At 40.6% G+C, this 18518-nt stretch overlaps 2 protein-coding genes across 5 annotated transcripts in view; one reads left to right on the top strand and one right to left on the bottom strand.

Annotated features, from left to right (window-relative positions):
* Window positions 1–499: 499 nt before the first annotated feature.
* Window positions 500–11514, top strand: prkra (protein kinase, interferon-inducible double stranded RNA dependent activator). The gene is made up of 9 exons (XM_036139336.1): window positions 500–714; window positions 1900–1970; window positions 2301–2476; window positions 3345–3426; window positions 5943–6012; window positions 6394–6511; window positions 6620–6714; window positions 6812–6974; window positions 9002–11514. Exons 2-9 carry the CDS (start codon window positions 1927–1929, stop codon window positions 9157–9159), a joined length of 906 nt encoding a protein of 301 aa, XP_035995229.1. The 5' UTR covers window positions 500–714; window positions 1900–1926; the 3' UTR covers window positions 9160–11514.
* A 1912-nt stretch (window positions 11515–13426) lies between these two features.
* Window positions 13427–18518, bottom strand: part of osbpl6 (oxysterol binding protein-like 6) — a 59133-nt gene continuing 54041 nt past the window's right edge. For all 4 annotated transcript variants that reach the window (XM_036139332.1, XM_036139335.1, XM_036139333.1 and 1 more), the window contains one exon: window positions 13427–15979. In XM_036139332.1, the coding sequence (XP_035995225.1) occupies window positions 15868–15979 (112 nt within the window). In that variant the 3' untranslated portion in view covers window positions 13427–15867. The remainder of the gene's footprint in view (window positions 15980–18518) is intronic.

Here is an 18518-nt window from a genome sequence, read left to right as displayed (position 1 = left end):
ATTTTGAGTGTTTTTTTGTACGTAACATTTTTGAGGATCCCTTTTTAAGATACATATTATAACACTTGCTAATCAAATAATTTGAGGAGTCCCACATTATTGGGTTCCCTCAACAAGAAGCGTGAGTCAGTTATCATTCAAGAGAAGCTTATAAAATGATTTCCAAGGCAATAGACATATCAGGGAATGCTATAAAGACGTCAAGTGGACAAATTATGGTGCAAAACGTGGCCTTACCAAGAACTAGATATAATCAGAGAAGAGACAGGTCAAAGAAGCCCAAAATAAACTTAATGTTAACTTCACAACTGAAAATTGGTTTGAGTCAATATAATGAAAATAAAAGCTCAATTTGTGTCATAAAAAAAATCTATTAGAAAGAATCCAGGTTTTTCTTTGTTAGTTTCTTGTCCACACTCCAGTCCAGTTGGTGGCGGTAATTTGCCTTCACAGTTGGCCTGTCAACTACCCTAAAACACCAGAAGAAGAACTTAACCCGGAAGTTTACTCCATTTGTATTATTTTTTTCCCCCCGGCGACAGGATTGCGGAGCTGTCAATTCCTGTGATCTACCAATCTAACCACTGATTGTAGAAAATTTAAAAAATAATGATGATAAAAATGTTTTGAGCTACAAGCAGAGAGACCTTTGGGTTGAAGCCGATGCTACAACATCGCTGTGCTGGCCCTTTAAGAAAGCCGGAGATCAACGAGGTAGCCGCGGCTTCCTTTCACTCTCTATGCGTTTTCAGGGATTTTAAATGTATTTTGTTTTCCTTTGATCTCCATTAAATGCATGCTGGATGGTGTTGCCACTACCACGGCAGTAAATTAAGTAGCAGCTAACCTTGTACATTTGTGGAGGAATTGTTTTTAGTTTTATTTTATCTGTTCATGGAGACCATCTTGTTCGGCTTTCTGTGGCGTTCTCTGCTGGTCGAAAATCTGGTTCTTCAGGCTCAGCTCTCCTTGTAAATTTAAAGCTTTCAGTAATTAGTCTCTTTCTGGGGTCCTGGGAATCAAAACGTCCAGAACATGGACGTTTTGATTCCGCCATGATCTCCATCTGTCCTTGTTCCATATTGATGCAATCACACCAACCAATTTCAAATATTGATCAAGCTCTGCACTGGTGGTGGCAGCACCATCCAGTGGCTCTCTGTGGTGCCTCACACTTCCAGGGGGGTATTGTCGCAACAATTTGAAACAATTCTTGTCCAGTCCTGGTTCTCTGCAGCTCGGGATCTATTTATCTATCTTGGTGTCCTCTTCTAGGTGATTGAAACGCTTCCCCAAGACTCACCAAACTCTTTCTCCTAGCAAAGGCCAGGATTTAGGGCATCTTCCTGCAAACTTAAATATGACCAAGGATGGTGCTTTTGCTTTCCCTTTCTGGACTGAACAGTGTTCCGTCCACAACCTCATTGGGTCCAACCTGAAAAATATTTCTCTATAGCCTCTCAGAAATCCTCCTGGTTTCAGGCTTTTTTGCTTCTGTAACACCAGAACCTGCAGATCCTCTGGCCACCGGTCACCTTTGGGTTGTTTCTAGAGTCCCAAGAGAAAACGAGCCTCCTAAAGGCCTCCTTCCTCGGCTGGAGTTATTTTAACGCGAAAGCAATGATTCAGCTGCACGCTCTTATAACTTAGCCTGTGTTTATGACTTGATGTTTGTAGCGTTGCTGCTTGCTGATCGTTTTGAGCAAAGGGTCAAATGTTTGCATTTTTTTCCCCCTCCGCTCGTCAAGTGAAGTTAATGTTTTTTAAAGTCAAGTATTTTCATGTACTCTGTGCAGCAATCTAATTACAGTGTGAAACATCAGGCACAGACACATGAAGCCAACATAAAAACTGGACGACAGTGTGAACAAAGCTCAAATTAGTATTTTTGCTTCACAGTGCAACTGATGAGCAGAAACGGCGACCATGTCTGAACAAGGATATCAGTTAGCAGCTACCCCTGATAGAAGGTAGGTTTTTATTTACTTCTGATAACCATTCAATGCAATTTTTATTTATATAGCGCCAATTCATGATACATGTCATCTCAAGGCACTTTCCAAAGTCAAATTCAATCAGATTATACAGACTGGTCAAAAAGTTTCCTATCTAAGGAAACCCAGCAGATTGCATCAAGTCTCGACAAGCAGCTTTCACTCCTCCTGAAAGAGCGTAGAGAGACAGTTGTCTGCGTTGTCCATGGCGTTGCAGCAATCCCTCATACCATTGAAAGCTTATTTTATAAATCTTGTAACAGGATTGCGTTTACAGTGCATTTTGTTCCTGTGCTGAACCCACAGACTGAGCACACCTGAACCACAGAGAGTGGTACCCTGGAAGACACCGATACAAGTCCTCTATGAGCATGGCGTCGTTACCGGAGACCTCCCCGTGTTCGTGATGGAGAAGACGGAAGGAGAGGCTCACCAGCCCAGCTTCGTCTTCAGCGTGACGATCGGAGGCGTTACGTGTACAGGTGGGCGGCAGAATGCTGACAGTGTCTTTTACGTGTACTATACAGCCTTAGCACGGTTTGTACAAGGCCACATTTTAACATATCCTACAGGGATAGACTAAAAAAAGTCTATCAATCTATTATGTATAGCCACCTATCTGTGCAGCTCTAGCTAAAGCTTTTCTATTCTAAGTTTTGAATCTTAGAAAATTTTAGGACAGTTACTGTACATTGTTACAGAACAAACTCTACACCAGGCGTGGCCTATACTGATGTGCTGGATCCACAGTGAATTGCTCATTCCTTTCATGACTAATTGGTGTTATCAAAACAATCATATTTTGTAGTGCAGAATAAAAAAATCACAACATAATTTTTGGTTTAATTCTTTATTATTATTTTTCAATAGATTTTTTGGGCACCTGAGTACTTTAGACTTAACAGTTTTGGCCCACATGCCAAATATTTTGGGCACCCTTGCTCTAAAGCATACCCAAAAAATCAGAATCAGAAATACTTTAATAATCCCAGAGGGAAATATTTTCATTACATGCTCCAGATATACAAACATCACATATATATATATATATATATATATATATATATATATATATATATATATATATATATATATATATATATATATATATATATATATATATATAAAAATATATAAATAATGATAGGAATCATAGAATCAGGTTTGCTAGAGCTTCCTATATGGAGAAAGTAAGGTAAAATTGACGCATGTTCTCGCCTATTTTTTTTTTTTTTCCAGCTTGCTCTTGGATCCCGAAGGGTCGAAGTTTACTACGTTTAGTGAATGAAACTACGGCTTTAGGGCGACTTTGTTGCTATATAGAATGAATGTGTGCTCTTGCTTTTGCAGGTCAAGGTCCCAGTAAAAAGGTAGCCAAACAACAAGCTGCAGAGGCTGCGCTGAAAGCTTTGAACATCGACTCGGAAAGCGGGTGAGTGGAGCCGGCGAACCATGAGCTAATTAATGTTTATCTGAGGAGGGAATGAGTTTTATTATGGGAGTAAACATTATTGTAAATACAAAGATAGGAATGAAAAATGTGCTGCTACTTATTGGCTCTAAAAGGTGTAGAGATCAACGTTTATTCTTAGACATTTTAGGCTTACAAAGAGAAATATGTCTAACTGATGTTTTTTATGGTCTCATCTTCACCAGCAATATTAATCAGAGGACATTACATTGCAGCAGTACCCTTTTGTGGAACCTTTACCATTTAATGGCAAATCTGATCAGATAAAATCGTCTTTTACTGCAGTAGAATAATCTCAGACTCTCAACAGGACCCACTGGCTGCTGCCCCTGTTTCCAGCAGCAATGCAACTAAAGCAGGTTTTATTTCATGCTTTACATTTTAAGCACACCAGAGAGTTTACAGCTGTATATTTTTCTAAATATTACATTTTGATGTTTTGTTTCCTCGGGGTACAACCTGTCAGAGCGACACCCACTTCCCTTTGCCATTCCTTACAATGGGGAAAGTTGTCTTATATTAAGGCAGATTTTCTTAACTATGTGGGTCATTTCCTTAGATGTGCCTAAATCTACAGTTAGAGGAATAGCTGAAAAGGCTGGATAAGGACACGAGTTTATCTCACCAGCATGAACAGGGTGCAGGTCAGGATGATAAGGGAGGAGGGGAATAAGATTACGCTGCTGCAGCGTGCGTGTATGTGGCCACAGGTCCGACAATACACACGGCTCTGGCTTTAATTATTAAAGATGTTTGGATTCTTACAGATCTCGTCAGAGTTCAAACTTGTTTTAATTAGTTTTCAGAGCTTAAAAGTGACGACATCATCCTCCTTTTTCTTTTCTCCTGCAGTCGGGGGTCGGGATCAGTGCAGGTCGTTTAAAATCCCCATTACCAACACATTTACAGTGGCAGTTTGTGGCTTTTAAAGCAGAACCGCTGTAAAACAATCTGAGATCATTGCTGTTTTGTGTCTAGTTTCAACATATCTTTATTTTTTTGGCAGATAGAGATCTTTTTCTTCTGGGCGCGGCAACACAAACTCTTAGCCGGATCTCAGCATCAGAGGATGCTTTTTACTTTAAACAACGCTGTTTAAGATCCCTGCTATGGAAGCACAGTAAAGAAATGGCTTATTTGGTTGTTAGATACACGCCTCAGGTCTCCATGACAATGAGTGGCAGCTGGTGATAAAACATTTTTAGAATAAACTCTATTTGCTCATAGATCCGTCCAAGGTTACTTTCCTGCTGCTGGAGTTTTAAGTCCGGGCAGTTCGGTCCAAGTTCTTTTATGTGCTTTTTTTCATCCAGCAAAAGTCTCGTGAAATTAGTATTTTGTAAATAAATGACCACGTTTCTTCCGCTGTCGCCAGTCTCTCCTGTCCTGTCTTGTCTTGTCTTGTCGTTGTCTGACTCTTCTGTTTGCATTTAAATTGTTTAAAGGACACTCACGCCTGCAGGGGTGCGACTTTGATCAATCGGCATCACAAATTAATCTGATTGGTTGAAGAACAACACAAAAAAAGCTCCTATTGGCCACGGGCTCAGAGAGCAGCGCCCGGAGGGGAATCTTTAAGCGTCTGGTTATTGAGCAGGATGAAGTCGCCTGGAAGCCAAAAACGCTACAAACAAACATACAGACTCATCCGCCATGCGCCCCGCGTGTTGAAGCGTTAAAATTAGGAGGTTACACAGAAGAATAACCCTAAAATGGAATTGGAATGCTAAAAAAATCAAAAGTCGCACACATCTTATGAAAACAAATGTGACATTTCTGAATGTTTACTGCATCTACACTTTATTTCTGTAATTTTGAAGGGGTGGGGGTGGGGGCACCTGAGGGCCCCCTATTGACAAGCTGATGACAACCAGTAAAAGCTGTCCACGTGCCAGGCTGTAGTCATTTAGGCTGTCCAGTTGTCTCCGCCCTGCTGGAACCAGGCTTCCTGCAGATCCTTAAAAAGTCCTAAAAGGCATTGAATTCTTCAGTATAAAACTAAGGTCTTAATTTGTATTAAAATGTCTTAAATCAGTCATTTGTAGGTCTTAAATTTGTTACCACAGTTTATAGATTGAGCTAATAGCTACCAAAAGGAGTTAGCGCTGATTATGTTGTGGTTTTTATAACTGATTTATTGTTTATTTTACTAGGGAACAAAACAAAGTTCATGAATTCAGTTCAATGGTTGTTAAAAAATATACCTGCCATTTATGTGCTTTTAGCTTTCTTCCTATATGGATTTTTTTTTTTTTTTTTAAATTTGAAACATTCTACTGGACCAGAAAGTAAACATTTGGGTAAAGTTGTTGCAATCAGTTTTTTATTTTTTTTTATCTTGTGTTTATAATGAAGTTGGTCTTAACTTTTTATTTCAAGTGGCATTAAAAAGTCTTGAATTTAACTTGCCTTATGATGTAGGAACCCTGCTGGAACTGTGAGGCGTCCTGATGTTCTCTGATGTTTCTCCCAAACAGGGTCGTTCCTGGGAGGTCCAACGCTAACGGCGTCACAGCAGACCCGAACAACCCCGTGGGCCTGCTGCAGGTGTGCCAACAAAGGCCGTCTCTGTGCTCCGCTTTCTTTAAATGTCAGCTTCAGGTCAACGTTTCCGTAGTTTCAAGATCTTTAATCGAGCGGTGGCAGCATCACTGCCATTTCATGTCACAAATGCCTACCCTGTCTGTGTTATCCACATTTTCTTTTTATGCTAAAGATAAAGATTAATAAGCATGGCATAATTTAGCTTTTTGCCACTTTTAGTGATTAAGTATTCCCAATTATATGTATTTATATAAAATACATTTACAATAATCTCAGATTTTTGCATGCTACCTCTTGTTTATTGTTTGATTTGTGATTTTGCACATGACAAACTTAATTCAGACTTTTTTTTTCTCCCACTCTACATGTTGGTTTTGTTTCCAGGCGTTAGCTTTGCAGAGACGATGGCGCGTTCCTGAATACATCGTTTTGACCGAGGTCGGGCCGCCACACAGGAAAGAGTTCACTATTATCTGTAAACTGGAGTCGCTCACAGAGCAGGGTGCGCTGCTTTTGATGTTTTTTTTTTCTCTTTATTTTCATGTAAAATGTTTATTTTTTTTTGCCTTTCCTCTGATGATGACGATGCTCTTCTTCTTTTTGGTGGCAGGGGTTGGAAACACCAAAAAAGCAGCGAAGAAGGAAGCAGCAGAGAAAATGGTGGCGAAGCTTCAAAGTTTATCGGGCTCCTCGGAGATCACATGGGTCCGTCGCAGTTTTTCACCTTTTTGAGTTAATTTTTAGTGGAAATTTAAATATATCTGAACATTTTTATGTTTGTATTTTATCTTTTGTCCTCTAGACTCCTAATCCGAGCGTCGGCTTTGAGAAGATAAGGAGCTCCACAGCAGAGAAGATATCTCTACTGAGGAGAAACCCTCTGAGCATTCCTAACACCGACTACATCCAGATGCTGCTGGAGCTCTCCAAAGAGCAAGGCTTCGAGGTCACCTACTTTGACATCGGTGAGATCTGCTAAGCTGCTCTAAAAAATAACCTGTTTCTTCATAAAATTTAAAGGTCAATTTATTTCCATTCCATGTTTATTATGTAATGTTTTCCTAGCATAAGGTTTTCTTTATTCAAGGATGGCTTGATGATGGAGAATCAGTTTCATTTAATGAACAGTGAAGGCAATATGTTCCCTGATACCTCCTAGGGTTGTAAAAATAATCAATATATTGATACATTTAATACTAAAAATTTATATAAACTGACCCATTTACATTAAATTGTACTTTTTGTCTGATTGTAAGCACCAACATCAGACACTCAGCATCCCTGCTGCCCCCTCATCTCGACATCGATCTGCTGCTGGAAGTTTAAAACTCTGCAAACATGTTGAGCACAGCCAGAAAAAGATATGGTTTGCTCTTTATCGACAAACAGAAGCGCCCTCCTGAATAACATGAGCTAAAGCCGTCTGTGTAAATATTAGCTGCACGGACACAGAAGAGCACGACCGACAGTGTTCTGTCGCTATGAGCTCCCCGTCAAGATGCGCTTCGCACGTCGGTGGTCCTGAGTTCTGCTGTGGAGTTAAATTAGCGCGGGAAAATGTTCATCAGCTTAGGGCTCAGCTAAGTAATTAACCAACGAAACAAACTATTACTTCTTCATTGTATTTTTAAAGGCGTTTGGGGCTAATAATGTCAGCGTCGGACACAGACCGACGCTGACAGTCAGAGGAGAAAACAGTAGGTAACTGTAGCTACCTAGCCCGCTGCTGCTGCTGTTGATCACTAAAGAAAATATAATGCAAAAAATGACCAGAATGGCAGAAATGTTGTTTATTTATAAAGCTCTCACACATCCGATAAAGGCAACCAAAGTGCTTTACCATAAAAAATAAAAAAAAACATACAGAGATTTTAAGAACAAAGCATAAAACATTGAGAACGGGCAATAAACGTGGCTAGTTGCTGTTAAAAGCCAGTCTGAATGAATGAGTTTTAAGATTTGATTTGAAAAGCCTTAAATCAGCGGGTCTGGGTGCTGCCACTGAGAAATTTTGTTTGTGTATATCTTAGAAAAACTGGTTAGAAGAGCTTTTTTGTTATCATCTTATTCTGAGGTATTAAGAAATAAATGCTTCCTCGTGTGGTAAGCCTCTTACTCCGTCATAAAAGACAAATCCATTCCACACGTTTCAGATTTTTATATGTAAAGAATTTTAAGTCTTATTCTCCTTCTTATTTCCTGCTTTGTGTTGTTTGATCACATTAAATCCCAGTAAAACACACAGAAGTTTGTCGTTAGATGTGAAATTAAACGCGTAAAAGTTATACTTTTTGCCAGCTGGTTGATTTAAGTTCTACTGATTATAGAAGACAGACCAGCAGTACTTTTTAAAAAAAAACAAATTTTTTTAAAATTAACTTTCTTTATTTGAAGCGATTTCACAGGCCGTAACATGGAAATATAATGCGACAAAGACTTTCATTTTTTCCCAACCTGCCCGCCCCAGCCAATATTCTCACAATAAATACAAAAATAATGAAATATCTAAGTAAAAAATTGGAAATAAGATAAATAGGGAAAAGGGGGAGTGGCTGAGATGTCATAGATTCACCAAACAAAGTCAGGAGAGGTTCAGGGGACGTAGCTGTGCTACATGCTGTGCCAAGACTTTTCCAGATTTCAGGCCAGAATGGGTTGTTTGCACCTATTACACGAGTCAGCCATGTCTGGGTACAGCTGAGACAGCCTGTAAATCCTAGAAATTAGCCTCTTCTGCTCAGGATCATGAACTAATGACGACTCCATCAGGGTTTCCGAGGGTGGACCAGGTAATGTGGTTCTGATTCTGAACAAAATGCCTTAACGAAATAGCTATTATTCAGGCAAGTCAGATTTCTGTTCTGTCCCATAGTTGTAAAAGTCCTTAAATGTAATTATCCCTCTTTCAAAGCTAGAAATAGGTAATATAATAGTAATAATATAGTAATAGGTGGTGGCAGCAGTGCTTTTTAACCCTGTCGGTGTTTTGCAGATGAGCTGACGGTGAACGGTCAGTACCAGTGCCTGGCAGAGCTGTCCACCTCCCCCGTCACCGTGTGCCACGGCACCGGCATCTCCTGCAGCAACGCCCATAACGACGCGGCGCACAGCGCCCTCCAGTACATGAAGATCATGGCTTCCAGCAAATAAAACGTCCCCGCCAGCATCAGCAGATCCTTCACCTGAACTGTCACCTGTGATCGTGTCACAGAGCAGCCCCACTTGATCTCTTCTGGTTTTATTGGAACTGGTGACAATGATGACAAAAGGGTCAGAAAACCTTATGTAAGCAGGTTTAACTTGGTGCTTTAAGGAGGCTTCAAATATGCAGAGTATTTAAGTTAGAAACTACAGGGAACTGGCTTTTTAACTCACCTTGAACTAAAAAAATTAGTCTTTTTTTTTCACTGTCGGCCAAGTTTGTTTCTGTTGTTTTATAGTCAGGATGCAGGTTATCTCAGTTTCCTGTTTGTTTTAATCATGGTCCCGAGGAGGAACGTATCCTGAGAAATATTAGTTTCGAAATGTTTGCATTTAAACCCTCTGCAAAAATCCACTTTGTATACTTTTCTGTCAAAATGCTGGCCGCTGTGCGGTTTGCCCTTAAAACGGAGACGTTGCTTTCAGCTCTCCCGTCATGGACCTGGTCATGTGCGTAAATGTGACCCTGTTGACAAATCTCCCGACTTGTGTAAGACCTGAGCCCCGATGCAGATTCATGTGTTTGACGGCAGAAAATAAACCCACTCATCTCCAGAACCATTGCCAGTGTCTGGTTGTTGCAGCCCCTTCGCCGGGGGGCCGTCTCCGGGTTATCGGACGGAATATTTAATATAAGACGTTGGGCCGTGCCTCTTCCAGTACTGGTCCGGTCCCAGCTTGTGCAGCTTAACACATTTCTTGTAGATTATTGCTTTTAGGAGCTTGTTGGAAATTTTTATTTCTTTATTTTTTTTTTATAAAAAACGGAGCCAGTGCCAGTTTAACATAAAGCTTAAGAGCCCATATTCTGTAGGACTGAGCCATCTGTCCCAGACCAAACCCCCATCTGCACCAACAGCGGCCAATCAGGCGTCACAAATCGCTGCTAGACGTTAGAAAGCTTGACTCAAGCGTTCCTCTTTCATGAAAAAAAAATAAATGTTTATGATAAATTTCACAGTTTGTCTTTTTAGACAAGACGACGTGGCTTTAAGTGCTGCCATAAAGCAGAAATTATGTTAATCTCCTGTAATAAACTGGTGTTGGTTGCTTACCACATTGTCATTATTCATACGTGTTCATTTTCTAAGGCGGTCTGGTGCAGCTGAGACCACGTTTCCATACGCTGTAGAAAGGGACACAAGCTTTTGTTTTCCTTCATACTGTCTAAAGTTAAATGGGACTAAATTTATCCTGTCTTTGCTCCCTTAGGATCCCTATAACCATTTAGGCCAGAATAATTAGGTGTTAAAAAAAATGGTTCGTCCATAATTAACTCCTAATCAGAAATATAGGTACATTTCCTCTGTTTTTGGAAGAATTTGTTTTTTTAAAATGCAGGACAGACGTTTTAATGCCTTCCTCAAAGCTTATTGCAATAGTTTGCTGTAACTTTGGCCCATTCCCCCTGACAGAAGCAATGTAACTGGGTCAGGTTGGTAGAACCGCACCTTTTTCAGCTCGGCCTGCAAACTTTCTGTGGGACTGAGACCAGGACTTTGTGACGGTCGGTCCAAAGAGGCAACACTTTTTGTCCTTAAGCCACTTTGTTACTAATCTGCCGGTATCCCAAGACCCATTTGTGTCCAAGCTTCAACTTCCTGAAGCGTCGACATGTTACTTTAATATTTCCACATGCTTCTGTGTCTTTGTAAATCCATCGATTTTTGGGACGTCTACCAGTCCCTCCTGCAGCAAAAAAAAAAAAAAAAAAAAAAAAACCTCACCCAGAACTCCAAGTTAACACTGTTTTTAAAGAAAGAGCACCAGCAAACCCGCTAAGGTCAGCTAATTGTACCCGTGTTACTCTATAAGGAGCTCAACAGTGACAGGGTGCAACATGCTTCAGTACACGGACTTGAAAACTACTGCTGAGTTTGCAGGGTGTTTATTCTAAATGTTTTCATAAGTTTATCCAGGTAACTAAATATTGGATAATATTAAAGATGCATTTCAGTGAACTAGAATATCCAAAAATGACTTAATTTAAAAAAGCGAAAGTTATATATTCTACCGATTTATAAGACCCAGAGCGATTTATTATAACTGTTTATTTCTTATGACTTAGAGCTATTGAAAACCCAAACTACACTTTCCACGCAGAGTTTGATTGTGTAAGATTTAAAAAAAAAGAAAAAAAAAAAGATTGTGGCTAAAGATAAAAGTCAAAAGATGAATTGTCAAAACACCAGTGAAAACATTAATATATTAGAAGGGTTTGATTGTAACAGCAATAAAAACTTCCACTGATTGTTGGGAAGGGTATAAGTAAAGTTTTATTGTGAATAAAATCGAGGTAAAAACTTTTTGTTCTTCAAACTCCCTTTCTTGAGAGATGCTTGTCTCATTTCCCATCAGACACAAACCTTGAATGAAAATCTAAATATGAATGATTTTGGGCTTAGATATATATATATATATATATATATATATATATATATATAAATATATATATATATATATATATATATATATATATATATATATATATATATATATATATAAAAGCTTTATTTTTTCGAATAAAAATACTGAAATCAATAAAATTTGAGATGCACCTGTATAGTAAATGTAACGTTGAGCATTTAGATGATCTTATATATATTTGTTTTGCATATTTGTGACAATACTGTAGAAATATGCAATTTTTTTCCCCTAAAGTCATCAGACTCAGCCTCTCAGATTGCATTTTTCTTTATTCCATCCCAGCCTGAAGTATCCCAGTGTTCAGTGTTGCCTAAAAGCAACACGCATGACAGCAGTTTGCTCTTTCTCCAGGATATAAAAGCACACCGATTCCTCTTTTTTTTTTTTTTTTTTTTTGGCGTTTGCTGTTTTATTAGAACAAGCGCTATGCAGCAGCAGTGTACAGTGTTCATGGGAAGATATGTACTTAGTTAAAATTGCACTTTAGAAGGTATCCACCAGGGAATAGAGCTGAATAAAACCAAGCTGACGTTTAGTGCTTCGTGATTTCGTGTCAGTCCACAAGGAAGAATGGGTCCAAGTTAGAAAATAAACACCTTTTCTTTTGTAAGGCATCAAAGACATTCATTGGCAAGCTAAAGTAGTCTAGACATGCAGGTGGAGCGATGGATGAAGAAAGCTTCGGATCTTCTTTTTTTTTCTCTCTCTCTCTCTTTTTCCTCCTTACTTGATTCTATGATACAAGGACAAAGCCAAGCGCTGCTGGGACTCGGCCACCGAAGCCGATGGGGGAAGGAAATCAGCTTCTGCCGTGAAGAACGTCTTGGGAACAAAAATACGCTAAATCTAAGCTTTTCTGTCCGGAGAGAAATCCGTGTATTAATCATCTGCAGGCAGATGGGAGAGTGTGACTTTCTTTAACAGCGTACCTTCTTCTTGGTGTGGGGTTCCCATTGTGAGTATGTGTGTGTGTGTGTGTGCGTGTGTGTGTGAGGCATTAATAAATGCATTAAGGCACAGCAAGTGAAACCAAAGAGTTGTAGCATTGGTTTTGTTATCCAGTAAAACTTTCTGTTATATAGAGAATCACATAGATGCAAAGCAGATCTATCTCTTTTTTGGTTCGTAATTGTCACTCTGCCTTTACACACACATACATATATATATATATATATATATATATATATATACATATATATATATATATATATATATATATATATATATATAATAAATCTTCCTTCACCCTACAGAAATATGGGAAGAAGTTCAGACTTGGGCGGTGTATGACTACTCGTATGTGTTAGAGGGTTACTTTTTAAGGGATGCTATATTAGTCTAAAGAATAAAATACAAAATGAGGAGCGCTGTTCAAAACATTAAAGCTTCTCTGTTTTGCAGTTAATATACAAACTTTATGTAACCTTCTAGGTCTTTGCAGAAGCAAAATAGCAGTAGTTTTTCTGGGGAATCCGACATAAATTTGGTGGGAAGAAAAGAAGCCCCAACCCTCCGACATATAGGATAAACCCCTTTAGCGTGCCGCTCTTTAACGTGACAACCTGTAGGTGGCGCTGCTGCCTCGTGATTTATACTGTCAGCTGACTCCAAAGTGAGCTGAAATGACTGCAACTACAACAAATCTGAGGGAGTTAGAAGACGCTACATTTAATAATGAGAAGTTGAAACGTTTTTGGTAAATCCAAGAATCCTGCCTTTCACTCTACTGTTTTCAAGAGCATGTTCACAAAGTTTACGGTCTATATCGCTGTTTCTTTTCATGTTTTTGTCCACGAACCGTTAATTGTTTCACCGCAAAACATCAACGGTTGCCTCTGAAAAGTATTCACACCCCTTGAATTTATTTCCCTCATCGTCACAGCCACAAACATCGATGGATTCTGCTGGGAATTCATGCGATTCAGCCCCCTTTACTATGAAACCCCCTTAAGGAAATCCACCACAACAAATTGCCTTCAGAAGAACCCTTGTCAGCAAATGGGAATCCAGCTGTGGTATCTCGCCTCAGCATAAACTGCGAAGGCCTTAGAGGTTTGTTGGAGAACATTAGAGAACAACCAGCTGCATGAAAACCAAGGAACTTGGCAGAAGGATCAGGGAGGAGGTTGTGGAGAATTTTAAAGCAGAGTTGGGCTATAAAACAATATCCCAAGCTGAGAAACCCTCAGAGTCCTGTTCAATCCATCAACCCAGGTAGGAACAGCTTGAGATAACTGCAGACCTACCCAGACAGGCCAGGCATGGAGAGTAAGAATAAGAAAAGCTGCAGAGACCCGTGGTAACTGTGGAGGAGCTGCAGAGCTGTGCAGCAAGCCTGTCCTTTGGAGAACTTAAAGGACACTCCTGTTCATAGTTTTGTCACAAGTTACGCAGAAGACACAGCAAAGGTGTGCAAGAAGGCGCTCTGGCCAGATGAGACCTAAAATGTACCTTTTCTGCTGTACATGTAAACTCTGGAAAGTCGACGCTGCACATCATTCAGATGCCGCATTCCCAACAGTGGCCGCGACACGATGCTGTGGAGGATTGCAGGGACGCAGAGGTTGGTGAGACGTGATGGGAAGACGGATGGAGATAAATACAGGGCAGCCATGGAAGAAAACCTGCTGGACTGGGGCTTGGTTTCAATCAAAAACATCTTCATGTGTCAGAACGGCCCAGTCAAAGTCCAGACCTACACTACCAGCTGGGACACCCCTTCTCACTCAACGGTTTGTCTTTATTATTTATTACTACCTTATTACTACATTATTACCACAATCTTTTTTATTATTATTACTCATTACTACCAACGGAGAGAATGCCAAGCACGTGACAAGCTAAAAAAATTAAAATAAAAGATATTTAAATTTTTCTTTGTTTGCTATGTTATTCTATGTACTTTTCGCTGTGTATCTACAACGTAGGTAGGTAATAAAATGAAGTAAAAAGCCATTGAATGACAACGTTCGACTGATTGCATGGTATCCAAATAAGAATCTGAGGTTAGACTTGATGTTCAGAGGCGCTCTCAGTCCTACGTGACTGAGCTTCCAGCCCAAATATTTTAGTGTCTACACATGAAAAGATGTCTGACGCATACCTCAAAAGACTTGCAGGTGCTACTGAAGTGAAAGGGGGTTCTATAAGGTACCAAGACGGTGGTGGCGGGGAGGGGTTAGTTGTACAAATGTACCAAATGATTGGTTTCCCCTTCCATTTCACAGGTATGCTCCATTCTGTGGGTGCGTCACCTAAAATCCCCATAAAAGACGTTGAGGTTTGTGGCTTTAACGGGGGGACGGGTTAGCCTGGAGGGATTCCTGGAAATGAATGCTTCTGCAGGGCCACGTGTCGGCGCCACTCAAAGACAGGAAAAACACGTTCTTCATGTAACTCTCGCAGCACATCCTGACGCAAATCTTTCTGTGTCATTTCGAAACGCTGATTTCACGGGGAACAAAATAAATAAATACGACGAGTGAACCGCTGGCAACGGGCTTCCCACTTAAAACAGCCTGCGTGTTCATTTGGTTTACTCGCTGAATAACGCCATCCCTTTTTTACCGTCCCTGCTAATCTAGAGTCGTTTCCCCAGAGAAGATACTGCCATCTAACAGATTTATTAGTATTAAAAAGCAAAAAATAAATCAAATCTGCCAATTCAAATAATTCTCTTTCACACAACATGTTTCTCTTTTCTCTTTTTATAAAAATACTTCTTTTCTTTTTTTCCTTCTTCTTTTCTCTACAATATTTGATCATATAGTAAATACGGCTTGACGCCGGTGAAAGCTGCTCTCTAAACATGCACGTATGGTAGGTATTCAAAATGTCTACTCCATAGACTAGTCTAAGCCAAACTGCTGTCTGGAAACGAAATGGCTTCAACTAAAAAGGCGCCTAAATCCTTTGACTCGTATGGGGTTCTTTTTAAGGCAAGGACAAACTGGGGAAAGTCAGAAGAGCCGAGGAGAGATCTACGTAGTAGCGGCGACCCAGCTTCGACAAGCAGGATGAGGATGTTTCCACGGATGGGAACGCCATGTGGCGCCCCCCCCCCCCCCCCCATGATGCCTCCACGTTCTCAGCGAGGCGTCGAGTCGTCCCTCAGCTCCGCAGTCCTTCGTGTCCGTGCACACAGATGTTGCCGAGTGTTTCTTTCCGACACCCTGCTGTGCATAGGTAAGGGCTTCCTGGTCCCGCGGCCATGCGCGTGCTAACCGTGTGCTACCACAGGCTGACGGTGGGCTCCATGTTGATGAAGCCGGGGTTTTTACGGAGCTCCCAGTACGTGTTGTTGGAGACCCACCTCTCCCTGCGGTTGGCATCCACCACTTTCCTGGACAAAAAAAAATACAATACAAAGTGATGCAGGATTTTAAACTTTGTGAAAATGTCACAGGAAAAATAAATGATGTATTTTTTGATGATTACCTTACAAGTTCTTTTGGTGTCTTTTATGTAAAGATGCACCAAGCATCCATTTATATACAAGAGAATACATACACATTTACGTAAAGTGGTATTCCCAGTAGAACGATTTGCTACACCTTAACTTTACAGCTTTTTAAAGGGGACCTATCCTATCATAGCCTCGTGAGACCACCCTGATCTCGCGAGCTTTCAAGGTTTCACTCGCAGGTCAGTCTGGCTACTTTCCGTTAAAGAAAATTTGGAGCCGTTCACCAAACGAACGTCCAATCAGCGTTGGCTTTGAGGCGGGTTGAGGTGTGACGCAACGAGAAGCGCGACAGTTCAGTCTAAAGAACATGGCGGCTTCAGCCGATTAAACTAGCGTTAGCGTGGCTATCGAGCAAGTTTTATCAGAATTACAGAGTATTTCTTTGCTGAAAGAAGAGCAAAACACTGCTCTGGAGGCTTTTCTCAGAGGAAAAGATGTTTTTGCTCTTCTCCCGACTGGTTTCGGCAAGAGCTTGTGGTTGAGTTTTCGTCGTCGCTGTTAGTACGTCATATGCTTCGTTGATCTGATTGGTTTATTTGGCCCGTCTATCACCAACATAGGCCAATCAGCTAACCAGTATTTTCGCCCCTTCCCAAAATTACTTCAACAGAAGGTTTCCAGATGGATATGCGGAGCAAATCCATCTAGCGGCGTCAGGTTAATCCTATCATGCTTTCCTTTTCACATTCAAATCATTAATTTGAAGGTTATATAAAGTGGAGCTGCAATGCTTTGGTCTGAATTCCTCATTAATTTACCTCCACATTCCCCCCTCATACCCCTGTTCTCAGGTGCGTCTGAAAGCAACTGGTTTTGGTGCCGTCTCTTTAAACGTAAAGGAGGCACTTCATACCCCGCCCCCTTCATGCCACAGAGCGTTCCACTCCACCATGTAAGGCCATTTTTGGAATATGCTCGGGGGACGGTGTTATGAACAACCGAACATTTTAAAGTATCCACTTCGGCATCCTTTAGCTTTCACTACAACATCGCGAATTAGAAGACATAAAAATGGCGGAGTAGTGAAATTGGTAAACTGTAAATCAATGGCATTGTTTACCAGCTCTGCAGCAAATACCGTGAATTAGATGTTATGAAAAAACATAATAGAGGACAGAGAAAACAGAACGGCTTGAAAAAAATATGACCCAAAAAAGGATATAAAGATATCTACACAGCACCTGGAGACTACTTTCAGATTTTCCGCACTCCCAGAGACTCTAGGTACACAACAAAATGTATTTGAGGGCTAAGAAGGGGGATTTTGCATTACATGACCCCTTTAAATAACCTGTTGAATAGCAAACAATGAACAGAGGGGGAGGATTACGCTTCCACCTCCCACTATATAAAACTCTGTCTTCCAACTCATTCTACAGAGATCACATCAGCAGTCTCATCATGATTCAGGTGACCAAGTCCTCCACTCACACCAAGCATTGGCCTCTAATGCCCCAGGACAGTGACGGGTGGGTCGCTGATTTGCATCGGACTTGGGCCTTGGAGGATGGGCCTCCATGTGCTTAAAAACAACAGCGCTCCAACTGCAGGTTCAATTCAATTCAATTCAATTTTATTTATATAGCGCCAAATCATGAAACATGTCATCTCAAGGCATGAAGACTCCTGTATAGGTGTGGAAATGTCCTCAGATCCTTGCAGGATTGTTTTGATTACTGTAGATTGCAGCATATTTGCAGCACAAACAGACTGTTTAAGGTCATATCTCAGTCGGATTAATGACCACACTGATTAGGTTGCCGCTATGCTTCAATGTCCCGCCACATATTTAAAGTGTGCTTAATTTGAAGGTCAACAAACTGATGGCTGGATATTGTCAGGATTTATTTCTGCTATGGAGCAGAACTCAATGTTTCATCAATTATACCAAGGTAGCCAGGACCTTAAGCAGCAACGCTGCTGCTGACTATCGCACTACCACCAATGTGTTCTCATTTCAGCATTTAACTTTTTGTTCCCTCTCTTTCTTCTTCATAGTAGGTACACCTGGTCTGACGTTCTGTTAGCTGTGACATCATCCAGAGAAGACAGATCACCCGCTATTACCATCTAATGTAGAACAAATTACTGGATCAATGTGTGCTTCTGTGCTTTTTTTGTCTCTCTTGTTGTGTCTCTGCTCTGTCTTCTGTAACCCCAGTCGGTCGAGGCAGATGACCGTTCATACTGAGCCCGGTTCTGCTGGAGGTTTTCCTTCCCATTAATGGGTGTTTTTTCTTCCCACTGTTGCTTTATGCTTGCTCAGTATGAGGGATTGCTGCAAAGCCATGGACAATGCAGACGACTCTCCCTGTTGTTTTACGCTTCTCCAGGAGTGAATGCTGCTTGTCGGGACTTTGAAGCAATCAACTGGTTCCCTTATATAGGACATTTTTGACCAATCTGTATTATATGA

This window comes from Fundulus heteroclitus, chromosome 7, assembly GCF_011125445.2.
Source record: "Fundulus heteroclitus isolate FHET01 chromosome 7, MU-UCD_Fhet_4.1, whole genome shotgun sequence".
Taxonomy (NCBI): domain Eukaryota; kingdom Metazoa; phylum Chordata; class Actinopteri; order Cyprinodontiformes; family Fundulidae; genus Fundulus; species Fundulus heteroclitus.
Note: the sequence above shows the minus strand (reverse complement) of the source record. Positions and strands in the feature narration are given on the sequence as shown.